Raw genomic sequence first — 18467 nt, 5'->3', positions numbered from 1 at the left:
ACAGGGAACAAAACTGTGGAATTAAGGGGTAATTGAGTAGACAGTGAAAAGTTGAAATTGGGCCACCAAGGAGATAGTAATCACCACAATCCAATACTCCAAGATGACAGTTATACTTTAAAGGCAATGAACATCCATCTTGACTAGAATGAATTGGATATCACTGCATTTACCTATGAAAAGGCACAACACCACATGGTCCTGTCCTTTCTTCAATCAGGGTTGGACCTTGGTCTTGCCCTTAGTTCTTTGAAGGGTAAGGTGTTGGTGCTTTCTATCCTTTTCCAGTGCCCTCTGGCCCCCCTGGAACCTGTAAGAACCTTCCTTCAGGGAGTGGCACATATGGTTCCTCTGTACTGTCCTCCTTTTACCATCATGGGATCTGAATTTAGTCCTCTCAGCGCTCCAGGCTTCCCCCTTTGAGCCCTTGCGGGAGATTTCACTCCGACTCCTGTCCTGGAAGGTAGTTTTCCTTGTAGCTATCACATCCATCAGACAGGTGTCCGAGTTGGCGGCGCTCTCTTGCAGAGAACCCTTCCTGGTTCTTCATAAGGATAAAGCGGTGCTCTGGCCCATTCCTTCCTTTCTCCCGAAGGTGGTGACTGACTTCCATATCAACGAGGAAATTGTCCTTTCCTCACTGTCACTCTCCTTCATACCCTAAGGAAAGGGAGTTAAACCATTTGGATGTTGTCAGAGCTCTGAGGATTTATTTAGCAGCCTCTGTTCCTTCCGGCGTACGGACACCCTTTTTGTCATTCTGAAGGGTCCTCGCAAGGGATTGGCGGCCTCCAAGGTGGCAATCACACGTTGGATTCGGGCTGCAATTGCGGAGGCATACCGCGCCCGGGGCAGGGTTCCGCCCTTAGGTGTCATGGCTCACTCCACCAGAACGGTGGGCGCATCTCGGAGGAATCGTGCTTCGACTGCACAGTTGTGTAAGGCGGCTACTTGGTCCTCCTTACACACATTCACAAAATTTTACCAGATGCATACTTATGCATCGGCGGACGCTGCTTTGGGCCTCATGGTCTTGCAGGCGGCAGTTTCTTAGATGCCTGCAGGGACGCTTGCTTCCATGGGTCTGTGGGTTTTTTCACTCCCTGTGGACTGCTTTTGGACGTCCCACGGTTCCTGTGTCCCCCAATGAATATGGGTGAGAAAAGGACATTTTTGTAATACTTACCAGTAAAATATCTTTCTCGCTCTTCATTGGGGGACACAGCACCCACCCAGTATTGTGGCGGTTGCTGGTTCGAACCCCGTTGGGTCCTTGGCATGTTTTTTCGTTGGTTGGCTTGCTTCTCCTACTGCTTATGCACAAACTGAAGCTCTCTCTCCAGGCTGCATTGGGTATAGCTGCCAGGGGAGGGGCTAACAGCTTCTTCCTAGTGTCAACGCCTCCTAGAGGACATAGTTATACCCACTGTTCCTGTGTCCCCCAATGATGAGCGAGAAAGAGATTTTACTGGTAAGTTTTACAAAAATCTCCTTTTTTAACCAAAAGGTGTGCTTTTGATGGGGTTTGAACTAATTGTGGTCTCTGGATGACACTATTATGGGGGATCTGTGGATGGCACGGTTATGGGGATCTGTGTACATGGCACTGTTATGGGGGGGAACTGTGGATGGATGACACTGTTATGGTGAGGATATGTGGATGATGCATATATAGCATCTTGTGCTATATATGGGTCATCCACAGATTTCGCTCCCCCCCCCCCCATAACAGTGTCCCTGTGTAAAATAGTGAATGACCCCCAATACAGCGGATGGGGTCGGCATCTGGTGTTGTAATGGCAACGGGGCCAGGTGCAGCCACTGTATTCTATTAAACCGGGCCCCGCTCACTGTAATATTAATAGGTCACGTGTAGGCATGGGCGCTGTTTTAAACTATAGTAATCCTCTGCAGATGAGAAATCCATGTAGTACGGTACTCGCTTGAAACTCCTGTAGGCAGGTGGGGCAGCGGCGGCGTAACGTCATTCACTACACGCCTGCTCCTCCCACTTTATGAATGAAGCAGGAGCGTGACGTAGTAAATGACGTTACGCTGCTGCCGCCCGGCCTGCCTACAGGAGTTTCAAGTGAGTACCATACTACATGGATTTCTCTATTCTGCAGAAGATTACTATAGTTTAAAACAGCACCCATGCCTACACGTTACCTATTAATACTAAAGTGAGCGGGGCCCGGTGTATTAGAATACAGTGACTGCAGCTGGCCCCACTGGCATTACAACATCAGATGCCGGCCCCCACCCCTCCTCCCTCCCTGCCAATACACCGCCGGCCGCGCTGTGCAGCATTGCAGTCGGCGATGTATCAGTGTAAATGGCAGTATTCACCCCATAAGACGCACTGCCATTTCCCCCCCACCACTTTTTGGGGGACAAATACGGTAATCCCTTATTCTTTCTGTTCAAATAGACATTCAAGTTAACATTTTATTCCTTAGCTACTTTTGTTTATACTTATAATGTAACATTTTAAGGGGTTGTGTTGCATCAACATCCTTATTTATGAAGTCAGCTGTAATTATTATTATTTATTTATTTTTATTACCTTTTTTCTCCAATCTTCCGTTCTGGGCTGTGGTCACATGACCATATCGATGCAACCCTTTCCTATTTCCTGTGATGTTATGGCCACTTGTGTGTCAAAGCATTGATAGGGGAGTGTCTATGTAACGCTGGGTGGCAGGAGCTATAAACTAGAGGTACTGGCACTGTGACAGAGAAATAAGTGCATAATGGGTTTGGCTGGATACAGCAACAGGAAGTGCTACATATAGGATGTAAACCAGAGTGATTGCTTTACTTGGTCAAAATGGTCCGAGAGTTTAAATTTAAATTAAAGATGTACATGAGGTAAGCAACTACAAGAGCATATCTCTTAAAATCCATAGTGATCCGGGAAAATCCCCATAAAATACATTCTCATGTAGATTAAATAAAATTATCTTGCATTTTAAACATGGAGATGCCAAGTGTTTGCCAGGTACTTTACTGTTTTACATGATACGAACCTGTATACCTTCAGGTAATGAAATTTTTTTTTGCAGATTTCTTTCCAGTCTGCCTTTAGACAAGACTCTCAACAGAAGAAAGAGCTTGTTTCTACTTTAGTTCAAAACTCACATGTGGATACAGATCTTATTTTGAAGTATTGCAGGTAAATACTTGATCAGAATACAAGAATTACTTTAGATTTTATAAATAAATGTACAAATTGTATTTTTGGTTTATGTTTTGCAGCACATTTATGCTGGACTCTGATGCTGCCCTTCAGCTTTACATAGAAACTCTACTTCTTTCTGGCTCAAGTTGGAAGAATAGCCATGGTGGCTGTATTGTGGATCCTGGCCAACATGCTCAGCTGGTAGCAAAAGCAAAAAAGATCATTCCTCTGCTAAATAGTACCCAAGACCTTGTTGTTAGTCTTAGTGGAATTCTACATAAGGTAAAAAAAAAAAGCACCCACTATGGAACTGTTGTACTTCCATGAATACTCAGACTTCATATGTTTTGGTAAAAGAACACCAGGATTTGGAGAATGGTGGGTAGTAGCCTCAGTAGGGCTGCAGCTAACGATTATTTGAATAATCGATTAATTGGGGAAAACAACAAAATTACAAAACAAAGAGGTTTATATGATTTTACTTGAAAAATTATGTTCAAAGGCCATATTAAAACAAATTGTGGACGACACTATTATGGGGGATCTGTGGACGACACTATTATGGGGGATCTGTGGACGACACTATTATGGGGGATCTGTGGACGACACTATTATGGGGGATCTGTGGACGACACTATTATGGGGGATCTGTGGGCGACACTATTATGGGGTATCTGTGGACGACACTATTATGGGGGATCTGTGGACAACACTATTATGGGGGATCGGTGGACGACACTATTATGGGGAGGATCTGTGGACGGCGCTGTTATGGAGAGGGGGATCTGTGGACGGCGCTGTTATGGAGAGGGGGATCTGTGGGTGGCGCTGTTATGGAGAGGGGATCTGTGGGTGGCGCTGTTATGGAGAGGGGGGATCTGTGGGTGGCGCTGTTATGGAGAGGGGGGATCTGTGGGTGGCGCTGTTATGGAGAGGGGGATCTGTGGGTGGCGCTGTTATGGAGAGGGGGATCTGTGGGTGGCGCTGTTATGGAGAGGGGGATCTGTGGGTGGCGCTGTTATGGGCATAACGGTGCACAGATCCCTTTCCCCATAACAGTGCACAGATCTCATATGAGCCATGTTGACTCACTATAAATATGGCTGTAATCTCAAGTGAAAACAATGGTGGTTCTTTGTCACACTATTAAAAAAAAAAACATGTAAAAACATTCTTATTTTAGCTGGATCCTTATGATTATGAGACTATTGACGGAATCTTGCAAGTGATACTTGCTGCAGATGAGAAGAATACCAATATACAACTGAGCCAGGTAATATAAAAAAAGTTGACAGTGTTTAACATCACTTTTAAATATTAAGTGCATTAGTAACAGTACTGGACAGTATATGTTGTTACATGGTGTGTATGTTCGCTAGCAGAGTTTCATAGTAATAAGGGTATATTCACATCTGCATTGGAGGTCTGTTCGGCTCCATTGGTTTCTGTTATGTGCCGAATTTGGGAACTCTGTTGGAGCAATACAGTGGAAATAACTAGCAGTGATGTGAATGTGGCCTTAGGTTACTTTCACACTAGCAGCAGGACGGATCCGACAGGCTGTTCACCAAGTCGGATCCATCCTGCGGCTATTTCGACGAGCCCGCGGAGCGCCGCTCCTTCCCCATTGACTATAATGGGGACGGAGCTCTGGCGCAGCACGGCGGTGCGCGGAGAAAGCCGCCGGACTAAAAAGCCTGACATGCAGTAATTTTAGTCCGTCGCCCTTTCTCCGTGCTGCGCCGGAGCTCCGCCCCCGTCCCCATTATAGTCATGGGGGACGGAGCGGCGGCACGGCGAAATAGCCGCAGGACAGATCCGACATGGTGAACAGCCTGTCAGATCCGTCCTGCCGCAAGTGTGAAAGTACCCTAAGGCTGGGTTCAGACCCGAGCGTACTTGAAAGAAGGCTCTGTATACGCGATTGTACCGGCGTTTGCAATCGCGCATACAGAGACAAGCGAACGCCCATTGTCGCGCATTCCCGGAAGTCTATGTACGGGAACGCGCGACAAGACGCCCCAAAGAAGCTCCTGTACTTCTTGGGGCGTCGGGCATTTTACAGCACGATCGTACGCGCTGTAAAACGCTCAGGTGAGAACCATTCCCATAGGGAATCATTGGTTCTTGCCTGTTGAGCGTTTTACAGCACGTAGGAACGCGCTGTAAAACCCTCAGGTCTGAACCCAGCCTTAATCTATCATTTTTGATAGACAAATACTACTGGTTAAATGAACACAGTCAGTCTCTGTGGAAAGTATTCAGTAACTGTTTACTAGAAAATGCTGAATCAAAGAATATCCCCAAGCTCCGCATCTCCCCTCTGTCATATGCTGCTCTCAGGTGGGGTGGCTAAGGAAACCTCACATATCCTATTTAGCTAACTGAATTTATAGAAGAGATAATTGAAGTATTTTATAACCCAAATAGATAACATTTACAGTACTTTAGGTTATATGGCTCTTTGCATTCTCAAATTATACAACTTTTACTGTATGTTACTATCAAAGGAGAGAAGTAAAAAATAAAATGCCCTATACCATACATGAGAAAATTGAACAAATGGACTGTTCTCTAGAAGGAAGAAAACTATTTCTCTAGTGCCAGCTATAGGCAGCTATCCTGTAAAATGGTATTTCAGTTTGTTATAAATGGCCCACCCTCATGATAGGAAATGAGTATTTCTCATGACAGACATTAGGGAACACAGCTCCTTGGGCATATGCCCAGTTGCCTCTAAGAGGCTGACACCAGGGGAAAAAAAAAAAGATGGCTCCGCCCAGACACTGGACTAACCGGTTTTAGTCTAGTGTCCGTAGGACCCAGACACTACCTGCACGTTTTGCTGCTTTTTTATTTTTGTCTTTCCTTTCTTTTTACACTGTGCAATTTTTGTCTTGCAGCAGGCATTTTGGTACCTTGCTGGGACCAACAAATCCCATTAATGCATCCATAGTGGAATTCCAGTAATACCACTCATGTGCCAGTTTACCAAAGGGGTGATCCGGCAGCTCCAGATAGTATTTTCCTTCGCCCGTCTCTAGGTTAGGTTGTCCCAGGTCTCTCATCCCTTGCCCTTCCCTCCCCTTTGTTTCCAAGTCTGACTCCTTTTCTAATCCCTTGGCCCTCGATCTTTTTGGCCCCTATTCTGCCTGGGTCCCCGGGCTCTCCACTTTTCCTTGACTCCACATTACCTTTCTTCCTTTCCATCTTTCAAGGCCCCACCCTCAGTTCTGCCTCCCCCACACCCCCACCCTTTCCTCATTCGTTTCCTTTGGTAGGGGGGTCGGCTGTTCTCCTTTTGGGAGACCTGGATCTGAAGCGTAGATGACGCTTGGGTCCTAAAGGTGATGTTATTCTGATGCAAAATAGACTTCTACATCTCTCCTTGCCACCTCAGTCCCCATCTTGAGCAGCTGCATTTATTGAGGCCATTAATTCTCTATGCACACCATAGACATGATTGTTCCTATAACTGCTTCAGAACGTTTTACACCAATTTCTTTGAGGTTCCCAAGAAGGACAACTCCCTCCACCCCATTCTATACCTGAACACCCACAATTTGTTTTTCCGGGTTCGCCACTTTCATATGGAATCCCTGAAGTCATCGGTGGCATCTTTGGAAATATGCGAGTTTCTGTCACCCATTGACATCTGCTACGCCTTTCTTCGCATTTCTATTGCAGAGTCTCATCCGGGGTTCCTCCCCTTTGCAGTCTGTTTTCTTCATTGCCAATTTGTGGCCCTTACCTTTTGGTTTAGCCACCGCATTGAGGGTCTTTACCAAGGTCATGGCTGCTCTTATAGAGCTTCTCCACATAAGGGGAGTAGCCTTGATCCTTTACCTGGACGATCTCCTGGTGAAGGCCCTGTGTAGGCAGGACAATCTAGGGGGTGTTTGGTTTTCTCACAGCCGAAGGATGTGGTCGTCAAAGGAGAGCTCCCTACGGATGAACATTCTGGGGCTCAGAGACATTTTCCTGACTGTCACTGGATGGCCCTTTTCCGGAGTCATCCGGTCAGGATTCATATGAACAGCTCCACAACTTGGCGTAAAATCCCTATATTGTTGGATGTATTGGGGGACACAAAGCCCACCCTTATTTTATTTTTTCTTCTGTTTTCTTGTTATTCCTGAGCTGTTGGTTCTGTTTGGTTCTCTTCCTGGTTCAGGATGTGTTGGATCTTGGCTATTTGTGGTTCGCTTCTTATACTACTTTTGCAGCAGCTGGTTAGTCCAGTGTATGCAGAGAGGTTATAGCCCACCGAACATTTTTTTATTTTATTTTTTCCCTAGTGTGAGCCTCCTAGTGCCAGCTCGTTATATAGTCATGGTACTGTGTTCCCCAATGCATCTAACGAGAGAGGAATTTTACAGTAAGTAGAAAAGAAATGTCCATTGTTTAGGAGACGGAGCTAGTTACTGCAGCACTGCTCCAATTGAGGTCAGTGGGAGCAGTGCTGCAGTAACGATCTCCATCTACTGCACAGTGGATGGAGCTGTGTAGTTCTGGTGCCGGGGCTACTGGAATACTGATTTAGGCCCCTTTCAGACGAGCGAGTGTCAGCATTATGTCAGTGTCATCTAATACATTCCAGAACTGTAAGAGTTCATAGCATCATAATTCAATATAATGCTATGTGACCCCGGCAGTGCTAGGAGTTAAGGCCTGGTGCCTCGCTGCGAGTCCGCAATGAGTCAGTCGCTCGTTTGAAAGGGGCCTTACTCCTTTAAGTTAAGGATATCAGACAAAGCTGAGACACCCATAGACAGCTGATATCAAAAGTCAGGTTTCAAGGCTTTTTAATGGGTCGGACATTGACTTACAAGGTAGTTACCCAGAGACAGTTTCCATACTTTTCCCCAGGGGACTATTCCAGCTAATTTCCATACTTTTTCCCAGGGGACATTGTAAGACTCCTTATACTAGTTGGATCTCCAAAAAAAGAACTAGTACCTTCCAGAAGCAACATATTCTTTGAATAGCTTAATGCTCATTGTTTGAATTTACAGCCTAAAATCTTATGTCATTATGGTGATAGTTCTTGTCTGTGCCTTGTTCAGCATTTAGTGTCATTATTGACCACTATGTTTTAATTTCTTTAAGTTATTGGCCCATCTTAGACTTTGATGACATATTGCTAGGATATGCCCTCAAAATCAGATATGTATGGGTCCCACCCCTGGATCCTGAGGTGTAGAAGAGCACACCGCGCATCCATTAATTGCTATGGTAGTTCTGAAAATAGCCGAACAAGCACGCTCAGCTATTTTCGGAGGTCCCATAGCAGTGAATGGAGAGCGCACAATACATCGACAGTCACCTTTCTGTTCATCTCTATGGGACTGCCATAAATAGCCGAGCCAGCACTGTACTGTTTTCCGAACTCCCATGGCTGTAAACGGTGGATGGTAAGAGGTGGGACCCCCACCTAGCTGACATTGTTGGCATATCCTAGCGATGTGCCATCAGTGTCTGAGATGAGACAACCCCTTTAATCAAATGTGTTCTCCCTCCTCTCTTCTCCACTTCTCATCCTCTCATAAAGTTTTACTGAGACATGCATATTACTACTCTATAATATATTATGGATGGGACAACTTATTTCACTTTTGCAACTGTACATCTGAGGGGAGTGTTGCAAATTCCACCTATGTAATACACTGATACCCGCTGTTATCTCAATCATTAAATTTTTTTTATTTTATATATATATATATATATACAGTACAGACCAAAAGTTTGGACACACCTTCTCATTCAAAGAGTTTTCTTTATTTTCATGACTATGAGAATTGTAGATTCACACTGAAGGCATCAAAACTATGAATTAACACATGTGGAATTATATACATAACAAAAAAGTGTGAAACAACTGGAAATATGTCATATTCTAGGTTCTTCAAAGTAGCCACCTTTTGCTTTGATTACTGCTTTGCGCACTCTTGACATTCTCTTGATGAGCTTCAAGAGGTAGTCACCTGAAATGGTCTTCCAACAGTCTTGAAGGAGTTCCCAGAGATGTTTAGCACTTGTTGGCCCTTTTGCCTTCACTCTGTGGTCCAGCTCACCCCAAACCATCTCAATTGGGTTCAGGTCCGGTGACTGTGGAGGCCAGGTCATCTGGCGCAGCACCCCATCACTCTCCTTCATGGTCAAATAGCCCTTACACAGCCTGGAGGTGTGTTTGGAGTCATTGTCCTGTTGGAAAAAAAAATTATGGTCCAACTAAACGCAAACCGGATGGAATAGCATCCCGCTGCAAGATGCTGTGGTAGCCATGCTGGTTCAGTATGCCTTCAATTTTTAATAAATCCCCAACAGTGTCACCAGCAAAGCACCCCCACACCATCACACCTCCTCCTCCATGCTTTACGGTGGGAACCAAGCATGTAGAGTCTATCCGTTCACCTTTTCTGCGTCGCACAAAGACATGGTGGTTGGAACCAAAGATCTCAAATTTGGACTCCTCAGACCAAAGCACAGATTTCCACTGGTCTAATGTCCATTCCTTGTGTTCTTTAGCCCAAACAAGTCTCTTCTGCTTGTTGCCTGTCCTTAGCAGTGTTTGCCTAGCAGATATTCTACCATGAAGGCCTGATTCACACAGTCTCCTCTTGATAGTTGTTCTAGAGATGTGTCTGCTGCTAGAACTCTGTGTGGCATTGACCTGGTCTCTAATCTGAGCTGCTGTTAACCTGCGATTTCTGAGGCTGGTGACTCGGATGAACTTATCCTCCGCAGCAGAGGTGACTCTTGGTCTTCCTTTCCTGGGGCGGTCTGCATGTGAGCCAGTTTCTTTGTAGCGCTTGATGGTTTTTGTGACTGCACTTGGGAACACTTTTTCAAAGTTTTCTGAATTTTTCGGACTGACTGACCTTCATTTCTTAAAGTAATGATGGCCACTCGTTTTTCTTTATTTAGCTGCTTTTTTCTTGCCATAATACAAATTCTAACAGTCTATTCAGTAGGACTATCAGCTGTGTATTTACCTGACTTCTCCACAACGCAACTGATGGTCCCAACCCCATTTATAAGGCAAGAAATCCCACTTATTAAACCTGACAGGGCACACCTGTGAAGTGAAAACCATTTCAGGTGACTATCTCTTGAAGCTCATGAAGAGAATGCCAAGAGTGTGCAAAGCAGTAATCAAAGCAAAAGGTGGCTACTTTGAAGCACCTAGAATATGACATATTTTCAGTTGTTTCCCACTTTTTTGTTATGTATATAATTCCACATGTGTTAATTCATAGTTTTGATGCCTTTGTTGTGAATCTCCAATTTTCATAGTCATGAAAATAAAGAAAACTCTTTGAATGAGAAGGTGTGTCCAAACTTTTGGTCTGTACTCTGTGTGTGTGTGTGTGTGTATGTATGTGTGTGTGTATATATGTATATGCATATATATATATATATATATATATATATGACCTATCCTCAGGATAAGTCATCAATATCAGATCGGCGGAGATCCGACTCCCGGTGCTTCCGACGATCAGCTGTTTAAAGAGAAAGCAGTGATCGTACGAGCGATACCTTCTCTTCCCCATTTACCTGCTCGCCATCACAACTGCAGTGGCGAGCAGGTATAATTACAACATTCACTTCAATGGGATGGTTGTCAAGTGAATTGGACGGAGCCTTCCGATTGAAGTGACTGGGGAGCCATAGTTGTATTTACACCTGCTTGCCGCTGCAGTTGCGAAAGTGAGCAGGTAAACAGAGAAGAGAAGGCAGCACTCGTATGCCATTAGGAGTGAAAAAGTACTGTAAAAATAGAAAATTAATAAAGTATATTAGATAAAGATTTGTTAGAGGGTTAGGGACAACATATTAAAAGTTCGTACTAAAGTTTAGTTATTCTTTAAAGTAAAAAAAAAAATTGGCTCTGTGGAGGAAAAAAATATTAATATTGGCTTGGTTCTTAAGGTGTTAGTGATTCTTTTCTTAATTCTGTGTTACATCTTAACAGATCCATGCATCTGAGCTACCACTAGATTTATAGTCATAGGGGGAAAGTTATGAAACTGGTGTAAAGGAAAAATGCCACCTTTCACTTTAAAGAGGAGCTCGGATAAATAAAAGATGGAATCTAATTGGTTGCTATTGGCAACTAAGCCATGTGTCCTTTATTCCAGTTGAGAGAAATCTACCCCTTAGTCTTTTGAATATGTTTTGAATTTTTTTGGCCCTAGTAGTACACCTTATAATTTCCTCATTTTGATTGCAGGCGTTAAGTTTGGTGAATCTTCTTAGATCATACAAGAGAATTGCACCTCCGGCTGATATAGAACATCAGTATATTTTAGAACATGGTATTGCGATGTCCAGTGCTGCACATACAAGACTGCCTTTTCATTTACTTTTCTTCACAACATCAACCAGTTTTTGGGGAATCATATGTAAGTGGTGTATCTTTTATCTTACATCCACTTCATTGACTTGTACTTTAAAGGGGTTGTCCGATTGTTTAATACCGATGTCCTATCCTCACTGGTCTCTACAATTAGCTGATCAACATGGATGCCTGGAGTAAGACCCCCACCGATCAGATACTGATCACTATCCTGAGGATAGGTCATCAGTATTTAGACAACCACTTTAATATCATTGGTAATAATTTTTACCCATTTGTTTTTTTCTATTCCCTCTTGTTCCAGCTTCTGAGCTAAGTGAGGAGTCGTTTCCAACACTACTGCTAATTTCCAAACTTATGAAGGTGAGTTCTTTATAGTGCGAGTAATTTCCAGTATGATTTATTTACGACTAAGAATTGTGCCGTTTAAAATTTTTTCATTACAGTCCAAATGAGGGTAGGAATCATCATCCGTATCACAGCCATATATTAATGCAATTGCGTTCTCCTGCCCAATGAGCAATGCTTCTTGCAGAGAATTTATAGTACAGCATACCATGGATCATGCCAGATTCCTGCAGGATAAGTGATAAGCATTTTATCTGTAGGGTTCCCATGTTCCGGTTTGAATGGAGCGATGATCGTGCATGCACGCTGCCACTCCATTCATTCTCTATGGGACTAACAGAGGTACTGTAGCTGTGTACAGCATTTTGCGGTCACTGTCAGTCCCGTAGAGAATGGGCATGCGTGGCCGCTTCATTCAAACTGGGTACTTGAGATCCCCATTCTCAAACTGTTGGGGTCCTAGTTTTGAATAAATAAGTTGTCATGCCTGAACCACCGCTTTAGCTTAGCAGTAGATCACTTTATAAATTGTATATAATGACCATCTCTTGGGTGCTATGGGCTTTCTTTTAAGATTAAAATTGCTGTAAAATGCAAAATGGTAGTTATAGCTTATGATTTTGCAACATTTGATGGAAATCTACACAAAGGCATTCTTTTTTTTTTTTTTTACATATAAGATGGGATGTGTAATTGCAGTTGTTTGTTGATTTATTATTTAACACTTTTATGTATCGCATCCAACTGTCTTAATGTCTGACACCGGTTTTGCAAATTCAGGTTTCACTGGACACTCTGTACATGACAGCGGTGAAGCATGTTTTTGAGAAAAGTTTGCGTCCCAAAGCCTTGAAGCTGAAAAATAATGAATGTCCTTCTCTCATCAACAAAGAAACTGCTAAGACTGTACTCAATATCCAGTCGTACCTCCAGTCTATCAGTAACCCAGAGTGGGCAGCTGCTATTGCTCATAGGATTGCTCAAGAACTTCCAACTGGTTAGTAGACTTTGGACCTTAGTATGGGATTCATTACACCAATACACGTTTTTATTTATTTTTGGGGCGTAATTTAGTAATGACCTTAGTTTTATTCTAGGATCCGATAAAATTCATGCACTAAAATTCTGTCTCCATTTGGCTGAAAAGTGGAAAATGAATATATCCCCTAAGGTAAGTTACATGTATTAATTCCATTTGTCATCAAGTATGTGTAGCTCTTGACAGGGGCGTTGCTAGGGTCTTAAAAGATCCGGGGCACAAGCCCCAATAAATATGTTGCCCTCCCCCCCCCCCCGCGCACTTTGCTGTACTTACTATACAGCAGCACTTACCTGTCACATCCAGGGTCTCCAGGTGACGTCTTCTCTGTCATCATCTTCTCTGTAGATATTCTCCACTCGGTCCGGACACTTCTCTCAGCCTCCTCGTCTCTGCAGAGTGTGACACACAGACATCTTAGCTTCCTCACATTCTATCATTATCCCCCAACTGGAGTCCCCACAGTTTATTCTGCTGCTTGCTGTAGCTATAGGGGGTGCAGAGCTAGCAGTCACTACCGGGCCCGGGAGCCTGAAGGGGCCCAAAGACACTTGAGCCGCATAAGAAGACACACAAAACTCTGAGGGAAGGGGAGCCCAAGCTGAACTCTTGCACCAGGGCCCATGAGCCTTTAGTTACGCCCCTGCCCCCCCCCAATACCCCCAAATACTATCCTGAAGAAACATTACTGCCCCCCATAGTAATAGTGCTCCTCATAGTCCCACCAATAGTAATTCCCTTCTAGAATGCCTTCATTAGTAACACTGCCCCAACCGTGATAATGCTCCTCAACAATGCCTCCCATATTAATAATACCCTCACAGAGTCCCCAGTAGAAATAAGGCCCCCTATTGTTCCCCCAGTGTTAATAAAGCTCCCTACAGACCCCTCAGTAGTAATAAGGCCACCATAGTGCGGTTAGTAGAAATAAGGCGGATCTTTAGGACCCTCCTATAGAGCCCCCAGTAGTTATAAGACCGCCTATAATGTCCCCTGGATCTGCAGTGCCCCCTGCAGTTGTAATCCTCCCTCCACCATACAGTCCCATGTAAATAACATCACCTCCTCCCCAGCTGCCTCCAACGCACAATCCCATGTAAACATCACCCCCTAAAGCTGCTTTCACACTTGCGTTCTTGCAGATCTGTCCTGTACTTGTACAGGACGGATCCGCACCGATAATACAAACGAATGCATCCGTTCAGGACCGTAAGTCAGGACGGATACGTTTGGCCCTGCAAGGCCATGTGGACACAAAAACGCTGCGTGCAGCCGTTTTGGAGGCGGACCCCAAAATCCTGAAACGGATCTCACAAGCGGATCCCCAAACGCAAGTGTGAACGTAGCCAAAACAATAATTCCCATGTACATAAACATCATTCTCCCCCACCATCCACTTTCAACATACAGTCCCATGTAAATAACATCACTCCCTTCCCCAGCCACCTCAAGCACACAGTTCCATGTCAATAACATCCCTCCCTTCAGCCCTAACATACATCCCAGTTAAATAACTACAACTCCCAGCATCTGCCTCTCCCTTAACTTACCTCTCCTCATGTACAGATATCATTATTAGGCTCCTTCTCCTCTTCATTCCGGTCCAATCCTGCACTGGTCACATGATGGTGACATAATCCAGGTCATCCTATCAGGTCATCCTATCACAGCCTGTTTTGCTGATCACATGACCTGTGATGTCACCACAGGTCCTTCGCTTCTTCCCAGTGTAAGATTCAATTGTATTGCCGTTCTGTGTACAGCAATACAGTTGTATCTAGCAAGCAGGCAGGACATTCGGGGCATGGGACAAAACATCCGGGGCCCAGGCCCCGAATGTTTTAACCTAGCAACGCCCTTGGCTCTTGAAAACTTTCAATAACTTTTATTTAAGTAGCAAATGAAAAGAAAGTTAATGAATACATAAAATAATAATGTTGAATAAATTCTCAAGGTTGAATCACAAGAACTTAAGGAGAAAATTTGTGGTGTCATGAGTTTTCCATATAGCCATCTAGAACAGGCTAAACCTTGCTCGCCATTGCTAGCAAGTCTTTGGTGGTATGTTCACATGACTGTAAGGTCTAACATTTAATCCACAGCAGAAATCCTATGCTGAGCAGTTGATTTGAGGTTTAAACTGCTGCAGGTCTTGCATGGATCAGTGCCAAAATCCAGGTTAAAATGCAGCCATGCAAACAATACTCTAAAGTAACTAACAAATCAGTGATTTTCCCCGACAATTGTGCCCCCAGATCAAGGTTGTACAGTCCTGGTCTAGATAAATAAACTTTGAAACACTTTTATGTATTGTATATAGCCATTATAATGCATTTTTATGTTTTGTGTTTTTTTTTTCTTTTCTTCTTTTTAAGGAAGAATCTCATGAAAGAGCCGAAGTACTAATAAAGAAACTAAGCATGCAGTACCGGCGATCGGCAACTGAGAATGTGCTAATAACACACAAGCTAAACACGCCAGATTTTCTTAAACAGATTAGTAAACCTGCAACCCTTATTGTTTCACTTTATGAGCATAGTAGTGTGGAGGAAAGAATAAGAAACCCCACTGGCAGAGATTATCCAGGTTTGTACTAATGACATTTTTAGGTAATTTCATGTTTCTTCTTTTCATTTCATATATTTTGTATGATTTGGTTATTATGTTTTGATTTAACATGATTCCTTCCACTAAATAGCTAAATGGTATTATGTATAAATAAGGGTAATGATTATGTCAATGGAAACCAACTGAAGTGGTATATTGAATATACGCCTATAAATACAATCAAGCAAATAATGTGAGGATAGGCGCTAAAACAAAATAATAATGTCTTTATTAATTGTCTGATTAAAAGAGGATGTCACCCGTCAGTATGATATTCAATACTGACTGTAACAGGTATGTGAAAAAAATGATATCTACCAAACAGCGCCACCATCTGGGATACCAGAACAGTCTCACAAACTACTAACACATGAGGGGCTCGATACACCACAGGGTTCAAGATGTGTGACCCAGGGTGAAAGATCTCAAGGGGATGTATTGGTATGGGAAATACACCAAACACCACTCCAAACAGTGAGAGCCAGCGCGCAGACTCTCACTGCACTGATAATTGCAGGTGCTGGACTATGGCAGAGCAAACACTGTCACTCCAGGTGGATTAAAGGAGCAATGGTTGCCCTGACATACCCCTTATTGGTAACAGCTCAACGCGTTTCCATGCATTGAGAATGCATTTCGTCAGGAGCTATGTGCACCAAAATTATGATAGAGCCCAGAGCCTCAGTTGTATTTTACTGACCGAGGTAGTGGACGAACACAGTGATAGAGATACCTGCCTAGCGCTGTTTTCCTCTAGTGTGAGGTACGGAGCTTTTACAAACAGTTACTATCCTGCCTGAGCTAGCAACCTCTAGGCTGAGGTGCTGCGTGCTAGTGTGCATATGATTCGGCACTGTGATGGCCGCAAAGCGGCCCACAGAACGCCGAGCTTTACAGGGTGAAACCCCGCCCTGCTAGACAGGCCTCCGTCACACAGCCAATCCGGCCAGGAGGCACGGCACAAGGCGAACCAATGGCTGACAGAAGGAGGAACACAGTGGGTCTCAGGGGAAGCGCAGAAAGCGCCACATTAAAGAAACAAGGAATTAACAAGGCGGCTTTAAATGCAGTTACCGCAGCATGGACACCTTACTATAGATATACAGTGGAGGAGGATCACTACAGGAGATGTATGTGAACGAGCAGATGCATACATTCATGTGTATATCCATTTATATTAGTTATCATACACATGAATCTATTTCTCACAGTACATTGCACAAATATCCCAAAGAAGCCAGCCTTGTCACTATATAAAGGGGACAAATGAGATCGCATCATTAAGGCCAGATGGTTTGATGGTATTCAGGGAAAAAATCCATCTCGCCTCTTTTTGTAACAATATGCGATCACTATCACCGCCCCTAGGTGATGGTTTCACAGAGTCGATCACTTGAAACTTGACCGATGATGTATCCCCCCCTGTGAAGGTCAAGAACATGGCGTGCAATTGGCGTATCTTTGAGATTGGTAATGTCCAGAATGTGCTCCCCAATCCGTCTTCTTAGTTCTCTGATGGTTTTACCCACATATTTGATGTTGCATACACATGTCATTAAGTACACAACACCAACCGACTTGCAATTGTGGAAAGACTTAATGAAGAACGTTTTGTCCGCAGTACTGTTAGTAAAGCTTTTAGATTTTTTAATGAACCCATCATACCTGTTACAGTCAGTATTGAATATCATACTGACGGGTGACATCCTCTTTTAATCAGACAATTAATAAAGACATTATTATTTTGTTTTAGCGCCTAATGATTATGTCACACTTAAGCCCTCTAAGTGTATTACTACCGAACTTTTCTTAAATAGATATCCACACAGTAGCAAAGCAGATAGCTGAAGTCAACAACCTGAGCATGAACAAAATTCGCGACCTACTCCTTGATAAATGGCTGTGCCCGAATACAGTACCACAAGCATCTGTGAGTATTATCCGTGGAGGGATCCCTCTTAGGGCTTGTTCACACGACCATGTGCTGCCCGTGCTGTGGACCGCAAATTGCGGTCCGCAATACACGGCACCGACCGGGGCAGATCGCAGACCCATTCACTTGAATGGTTCCGCGATCCGTCCATTCCGCAAAAACATAGAGCAAATTCTATCTTTTTGCGGTGCAGAGGCACGGAATGGAACCCCACGGAAGCACTCTGTAGTGCTTTTGTGGAGTTCTGTTCCGTGCTTCCACACCACATCTCCGGATTTGCAGACCCATTCAAGTGAATGGGTCAGCATCAGTGATGCGGAATGCACACGGCCGGTGCCCCGTGTATTGCGGGCCGCCATACGGCAACGGCCGTGTGAACAAGCCCTTAGGCAAATAAAAAAAACTTTTATACATGTTTACTGACCTTAGAAAAGTGCTCCACATCAGTTAACTAATATAATTAATCTTTTATTGATCACTGCAATTCAAACTGTAAAAGCCGTGTTCGCTTAAATGGTAACCGAGCTGCAGCACTACTTGGATAAAAAGTGAAAAAATACAACACTTGTTGATACAGGCAACGTTTCAGCTCCCTCACAGAGCCATTATCACTTGTCTTGATAATGGCTCTGTGAGAGAGCTGAAAACGTTGCCTGTATCAACATGTGTTGAATACATTTTGTATTTTTTCACTTTTTATCTAAGGAGTGCTGCGTTACATTTATTTGGAATATATATACATATATATATATATATATATATATATATATATATATAATTTTTTATTTTATTTTTTATTATTATTATTATGTATTTTATTTTTTTCTTCTGTTTTACAGAAAGACAAAGATTTGTTGGGTGACATTCAGGGAGATGAGGACCTCAGCAGGTATGCAGTAGATTGGAATCTTTAATGTTCTCTCTTAAATGGGATCTGTCACCACTCCTGACATGTCTGTTTTAGGTAATAATTGTATTATCAATCAAATAAAAATTA

General features: G+C 43.5%; 1 protein-coding gene across 1 annotated transcript in view; it reads left to right on the top strand.

Annotated features, from left to right (window-relative positions):
* The window catches only part of KNTC1 (kinetochore associated 1), a 238374-nt gene that overhangs the window by 180576 nt on the left and 39331 nt on the right, over window positions 1-18467 (top strand). Inside the window, exons 43-52 of the mRNA XM_044275719.1 lie at window positions 3066-3175; window positions 3259-3463; window positions 4365-4454; window positions 11418-11589; window positions 11848-11906; window positions 12672-12888; window positions 12989-13062; window positions 15306-15516; window positions 17355-17467; window positions 18310-18359. Coding sequence (XP_044131654.1) covers window positions 3066-3175; window positions 3259-3463; window positions 4365-4454; window positions 11418-11589; window positions 11848-11906; window positions 12672-12888; window positions 12989-13062; window positions 15306-15516; window positions 17355-17467; window positions 18310-18359 — 1301 coding nt within the window. The remainder of the gene's footprint in view (window positions 1-3065; window positions 3176-3258; window positions 3464-4364; window positions 4455-11417; window positions 11590-11847; window positions 11907-12671; window positions 12889-12988; window positions 13063-15305; window positions 15517-17354; window positions 17468-18309; window positions 18360-18467) is intronic.

This window comes from Bufo gargarizans, chromosome 1, assembly GCF_014858855.1.
Source record: "Bufo gargarizans isolate SCDJY-AF-19 chromosome 1, ASM1485885v1, whole genome shotgun sequence".
In the NCBI taxonomy this organism is placed as follows: Eukaryota; Metazoa; Chordata; class Amphibia; order Anura; family Bufonidae; genus Bufo; species Bufo gargarizans.
The sequence above is the reverse complement of the archived record's forward strand: the minus strand, read 5'-3'. Positions and strand labels throughout refer to the sequence as shown.